The sequence below is a fragment of the Haemaphysalis longicornis genome, unplaced genomic scaffold (genome assembly GCF_048455015.1).
Source record: "Haemaphysalis longicornis isolate Haplotype H1 unplaced genomic scaffold, Haemaphysalis longicornis Haplotype H1 scaffold_13, whole genome shotgun sequence".
In the NCBI taxonomy this organism is placed as follows: Eukaryota; Metazoa; Arthropoda; class Arachnida; order Ixodida; family Ixodidae; genus Haemaphysalis; species Haemaphysalis longicornis.
Genome location: NW_027526233.1, coordinates 53,659,775 through 53,666,501, shown reverse-complemented (window position 1 = coordinate 53,666,501; position 6,727 = coordinate 53,659,775). Strand labels below are relative to the sequence as shown.

Here is a 6,727-nt window from a genome sequence, read left to right as displayed (position 1 = left end):
CCAACGGAAGCCACGTGTCTCATGTTTCAATGACCCTACCCGGATTCTTAGAACGGGTGTGTAAGGGCAGATCTTCATCCTTTGTGTGCATTTGCGTATCTTCTTTTCCTTGTTCCGCCTGACTAATCTTTTTGCCCATGTCAAACACGTGCATGGGCATATCCTATTTTGACCCCTCTTTCACCCCCGTTGCCACGAGGGAGGGGAAAATTACCTTGTTAATTTGTTTTCCCCGCTCTTTGTATACCAATGTACACTCATTCCTGTCGAAACTGCCTGCCCTACTGCTCTTGGGCGCGACCCTTGCCTCCCACCAACAGAAGCCACGTGTTTCTTGTTTCAATGACTTTACCCGGATTCCTAGAACGGGTGTATATCTTCTTCGGAACGTCTCTGTTCCGCGTGACTAATCTTTTCGCCCATGTCCAACACCTGCATGGGCATATCTTGTTTTGACCCCTCTTTGACCCCCGTTGCCACGGGGGAGGAAAATTACCTTGTTATTTATTTATTTTTTCTCTCTGTGTTTGGTTCTTCTCTCACTTTTTTTCCCATGTTCATACCGCGTGACTGTGTGTACATATTATCATTTTTATAATTTATTTTCCCGCTCTCTCGCCATTTTTTTGCTACCCACCAACCGTGATCCATTTGTACAAACTCTCCCTCCTTTCACCTTGCCCTCGCCCTTGCTACATTTTTTGTATATATATAGCTCTGAAACGAACTTATTTTGTACTCTGAAGAAAGGGAGTCCTCTCCCTGAAACGTCAGTAAACTTTTATTTTTATTTTCAATGTCCTTCTCGTGTGTCTCTGTCTCTACTAACCTTATTTTTTCGCGCTCTGTGTGAGTTTTTGATTCCAGACTATATATATATATATATGTATATATATATAGCAAAACAAGCAAAACAATCTTGCTGCCAATAACTACTTTTAAACAGGGCGCATTGTAGCGCACCTTTTCTCCCAAAAAAGAAGGAGGGTAGTGCATTCCCTCTCATGTGTATGTCTTGCGTTTTTTCTGTTTTGCTGAATGATGACGTATGATTTCTTTCAAAGAGGGCGCACTGTAGCGCAACTTCCTCCTCTCTCCACACGCCCCTATAAAAGCGTTCTGCAGTGTACTGTAAATGTTACTCCGATGAAGACTGAACCACCAGTCGAAACGTTAGTAAACATGTTTGTTTTTGTTTTTTGAGACTTGCGTCGGACTCTACTTTTTGATATTTTTTCTGGACCATTGGAAACTTCTTTGTTCGACCGTATATATATATATATATATATATATATATATATATATATATATATATATATATCAAGGTTGCAGGTCGTCATTGCCAGTGCTATTCGGCTTTTTCCGAAATATTTAATACGGCCGAATGACGTGTGCTTGTCACGTTTCTTTTTGATTCATTGATAAATAAGCAAAAATATAAGTCGAGAAAAAATCCGCCGTTTTTCCGGGAGCGGGACTCGAACCCACATCTCCGCATACCCGGTGCGGTGCGTTCGCCATTACGCGGCTTCTCTCTCGACTTTAAAGCGGGGGTTTATATTTACAAGAGCTCTGAGGCCGTTCAACTAGCGCCGCACCGGGTATGCGGAGATGTGGGTTCGAGTCCCGCTCCCGGAAAAACGGCGGATTTTTTCTCGACTTATATTTTCGCTTATTTATCAATGAATCAAAAAGAAACGTGACAAGCGCACATCATTCGGCCCTATTAAATATTTCGAAAAAAGCCGAATAGCACTGGCAATGACGACTGCAACCTTGATATGTATCGTTACCGAGTCCCTCGTCCCGTATCTCTATATATATGTATATATATATATATATATATATATATATATATATATATATATATATATATATATATATATATATATATGTATAAGACAAGAAAACTTTCAACGAGGTAAAAGCACCATTGTTGCCAACGTTTCAGCAAAGAGACTTGCTTTCGTCAGAGCAATCTCTCGCCTCGCTGGCACGCTTTATATAGGGCTAGGTCCCCAGGTGAGAGGGGAGAAGGAAAGAAGGATGCGAAATTGAAAAGCGGATGGGTTTGGAAGTATGTCGGGGGAGAGATTGAGGGGCAAAGAAGGTTGTATAGTTTAAGCGGCGAAGTAGGTCACACGGAAGTCAGCTGGTGGTTGATATTCCTGGAATGTTTGGAGAGAAAGGATGAGAGGGTGTTTGTTGACCCGCCTCGGGGCATGGGGAAAGATTCTCAGAACCGCCAGAAGCAGACCAGGTGGTGAGAGTGGGGTCCTTGTCAGAAACTATCTGCAAGCCTCAGGTCAAAAGAAAAGAGAGAGAAGGGGGGAAAATAACTAGGTCAAAAAAAGGAAAAAAAGAAAAAAGAAGAAAAAAAATTTGGGAGGGAAACCACATAAACCCACACACAAAAGAAAAAGCAATGACCCGGCAACTGAAATGCCACGTGTCACCCGCGGCAACATTCATGGAACAGGCCTGTCCTAAAACTCAAAAACGAAAAGATAAAGTAAGAGTTACGTCCGGGGCACAAGACCACGCGAAGTAAAAAAAAGAGAAATAAAAAAAATAAAATGGAATTCCAAAAGCAATGGTTGGAGGGTTGCGGGCGAGTATTAATCTAGACGCTAAGGAATAAAAAAATGGAAATTAGGTGACCAGGTAAGGACCAGAGTGAGCGGTAATAGTCTTTGGATAGGGTATATGCAAGACATTGCCTATTTCTGTATTCCATGTGAATATCGCAAGAATTCCAAGTTGCCCTTAGACGCATTAATTCCAGTAGGTACCATGGAGTTGAATTTGTGAATTAAATATGATTCGCGGTATTTCCGGTCCCTAGGAGACCAGAAGTTTGACTGAAGTATATACAACTTAAGGTCATCAAAATTGTTGCCTGGTTGGTTGAAATGCTGCGCTACAGCTATAGAGGATTTGCTAAGAGTATCTGCCCGGTGACCATTAAGACGTAGGCTCATAGGTTGACTCGTTTCGCCTATATACTGTTTGTGGCACATTGAGCATTCCAACATATACACAATGTTGGGTGAAGTGCACGTAAAACTTGAATTAATCTTGTGGACATAATTAATGGCTGTGCTTTTTACAATGCAGTCGGTCTGCAGGTGCCTCCAGGTCTTGCATCTGGGGCGGGAGTAGCTGGCCATGACTGGTTGGTTTGAAGGCCCTGTTTTAGCATGCACTAAAATATCTTTTAGATTCCTGTTTCTCCGGTAGGTTACCCTTGGGGCTTCCGGGAAAGTCTTTCTAAGTCGGTCATTACAGGCTAAAATGGTGTAGTACTTGCGCAGTATATTGTTTACATTTGGGAGAGCCTTTGAAAATTTAGTTATTAGGGCAGGCGGCCTGGCGCTTTCGTTTTGTCGCTGTTTGTTGAGGACGTCATCTCTTTTGAGATTAGATGCGCGTTGGTACGCCTGATCGAGCGAGCTTTTGGGGTGGTTCCTGTTAATAAGGGTTACTTCAGTTCATCTAGTAGAACTTTTAACAGAACCTCATCCCCCAGCCAATATTCCTATAGAAAAAACGAGCTCCCTCGCTACCGGCCCGTGCATTGTTATTGACATTTACAAAACACTAATGGCCGACGAAAAAAGGTATCCTAGAACGAGGTCTAACTTTCTGCCCCACAAAGAACCATGTGAATGAATACGAGTTACATAAAGATGTCACTGAATTTTCTCGAAGAGTGAGACTAAGCGAGTTTTTTTTTCGGAAAAGCAGGACCAACCTAGCATTAACAAATGAACCCTCCACCCTCCTAGCACTTGGACTCCAGATGTAGATCAATCTCCAGAATTACATCTGTACTTAAAATCAGTATCAAGAGAAATATTGCCAACAACCAAGCGATCAAACAAGCACAAGAACCTAAGTCCGTTGGAAGAAGTTACCCTGAATAGCCTATCAGCCAGAGCCTACATAGTCATAAAGCCAGCCGACAAAGGCGGTAGCGTAGTTGTTTTACCTATGGGGAAATAGAAAGATGAAGCTTATAGGCAGCTCAATAACCCTTGCCACTACAAGCCCTTAGATAACGATCCGAGCCAAGAATAGAGCATAAAAAAGGGAACTAAGTAAACATTTTTTGAATATACAGAAAAAAGAAAGAAAGAAAGTTTTTCTTTCTTTCTTCTGTATATTAAAAAAATGTTTACTTAATTCCCTAGTGCAAAAGAAAAGAGCCTAACCACACCCCTATGCCTCCTTTGGCATTGTAGACTGCCGACCTATCTTTCTGTATTTCCTCAACGAGCCCCTCATTTCCTTACTATATTATTCTGCGAAAGCCTAGCGAGGGTCTCGGTTCTGGCAGCCTTGATGCCTAGGTAGCATAAGAGGGATTCCCGCCAGTAACCAGCTCATGACCGGCTGTAGACGTTCGAGTCACGCCCCGGGGGTTGAAAAGAAGGTCCCCTTCTCCCCGTGTAGTCAGAGTGGCGCTGGCTACCACCCTCAAGCGTCAGATACACTTCTAGTAAAATATAAATAGCCCAGAAAGTGAAGGAGAACTCAGTCGCCCGGATAGCCGCATTGGTGAGGCATTTGACATGTAATCGAAAGGCGTGGGTTCGGTCCCCACTCTGGGCGCGTGTTTTTCTTTCTTTCTTTCTTCTGTATATTAAAAAAAATGTTTCCTTAATTCCCTAGTGAAAAAGAAAAGAGCCTAACCACACCCCTATGCCTCCTTTGGCATTCTAGACTGCCGACCTATCTTTCTGTATTTCCTCAACGAGCCCCTCATTTCCTTACTATCTATATATATATATATATTTATATATATATATATATAAATATATAAATATATATATATATATATATATATTTATATATATATCTATATATATGTATATAAAGGGCTGGCAGTGGTCATTGGCAAGGATATTCGGCTGTTTCCGAAATGTTTCAGTGCCCCATGACGTGCGTTTGTCATGTTCTTTGATATAGTGTTAAATAGGCGAAAATATAGGTCGAGAAAAAATCCGCCGTTTTTTCCGGGAGCGGGAGTCGAAACCGAATTTCCGCATGACGCCTGCGGTGTACTAGCCATTATGCTGTAGCGGCAGCTCCAGCGACATCGCTGGATCGAGCGCCGCTCCTCGCGCAGCAGCCCGATGGACATGGACACAGGCTGCGTGGCCGCGCGAGCGCACGAGTACACGGGGGTCGCACTGGTGCTGACAAAATAGAATCTGGTTTTGCCTTGCGACGAACGGTCGTCCTGCCTGAGGCTCCTTCCTCTCGCCCGACATAGCGCCCTACAATTGGTGACCCTACCGAACACGCCACCGAGGTTAATGTAGAGCCATGTCCCTCGACAACCAGGACTCAACCCGTTCGCGAGAAGCCGGCGAAGCAGTCTCAGCCTTGACCGTTCGGCTTCCGCAATTCTGGGAGCGCCACCCGACGACCTGGTTTCTGCAAGCAGAGGCGCAATTCCAGCTAGCTCGGATCACCTCTCAAGAAACCAAATTTCTCCACGTCGTCGGAGCCCTTCCGCCGACAGCCGCAGAGGAGATCTCCGACATCCTCACTTCGTTCAACCACACCCGCCCCGCAGCGCCTTACGACCAGCTCAAGGCTGCACTCCTGGAGCGCACAGCTGCTTCGGAACGCACGCGCATCCAGCAGCTTCTCTCCTCCGAGGAGCTCGGCGACCGCAGGCCAAACCAACTGCTACGGCACATGAAGCAACTCCTTGGCACGCATTCTCACGCCATGGATGACACACTGCTGCGTGAGCTCTTCCTTCAGCGCCTACCTTCCAACGTCCAAATGGTCCTCGCCACTGCCGCAGCCATGGACCTGCAGGCACTCGCCGCGCTGGCAGACAAAGTCATGGAGGTCGCCACCCCCTTTTCTCAAGTGGCCGCGGTTGCATCGGCTAAGCCTCCGTCTCCTCCCTGCCCCAGGAACCCCGCTTCAGCGTCCAGTGAGTCGGCCGCTTCATCTAGACTCGACAGCCTTTGCGATCGTCTAGAGAAGATCATCGTTGCCGCAACACGCCGCGATGTCTCGCCGCAACGTTCCCGTCAACGCCGTCGCTCGTCGTCGCAGCGACGGCGCCCAGAGCGCCCACGCAGTAAATCGCCTAACCCGGGCATTTGCTACTACCACCGGCGTTTCGGCGCTGATGCCCGCCACTGCCGTCTGCCCTGCACCTAGACGGGAAACGGCCTGGCCGACCGCTAACGGCGACAAGCGATCTCGGCCCCACACAGGAATGTCGCCTCTTTCACGTTACCGACCGCACCACCGGACAGAGGTTTCTCGTGGATACCGGTGCCCAGGTTAGCGTTTTGCCCGCTACACGCTCGGATCGTGCTTCTCGTGCCACCTCGCATTTACAAGCAGTGAACGGCACGCGCATACCCGTCTACAAGCAACGCTCACTCACTCTAAACCTGGGGCTCCGCCGAGTTTTCCGGTGGGTTTTTCTCGTCGCCGACGTTCGCACCGCCATCCTTGGTGCCGACTTTCTCGCAAAACATGGCCTTCTCGTCGACCTAAAGCGGCAGCGTCTACTTGATGCTACCACACTCCTCTCAGTGCAAGGTGTGTCAGCGGAGGCAGCCGCTAATCTAGCACCATCCTGTGCTACAGTTGCCGATGAACCGTTCGCCACCTTGCTGCGGGACTTCCCAACCGTGACAGCACCACCTGACTGGACTCAGCCTGTTTGTCATGACGTCCGTCATCACAT

The 6,727-nt window shown here is 46.7% G+C and overlaps 1 protein-coding gene across 1 annotated transcript; it reads left to right on the top strand.

The window, feature by feature from the left end:
* The first annotated feature begins 5,331 nt into the window (after positions 1 to 5,331).
* Positions 5,332 to 6,189, top strand: LOC144163834 (uncharacterized). Its single transcript, XM_077694525.1, has one exon. It carries the CDS (start codon positions 5,332 to 5,334, stop codon positions 6,187 to 6,189), a length of 858 nt encoding a protein of 285 aa, XP_077550651.1.
* The last annotated feature ends 538 nt before the right edge of the window (positions 6,190 to 6,727 follow it).

What these genes read in the sequence shown, in the direction of transcription:
- LOC144163834 (XM_077694525.1), top strand. Translation starts at nt 5,332, where the DNA reads ATGTCCCTCGACAACCAGGACTCAACCCGTTCGCGAGAAGCCGGCGAA.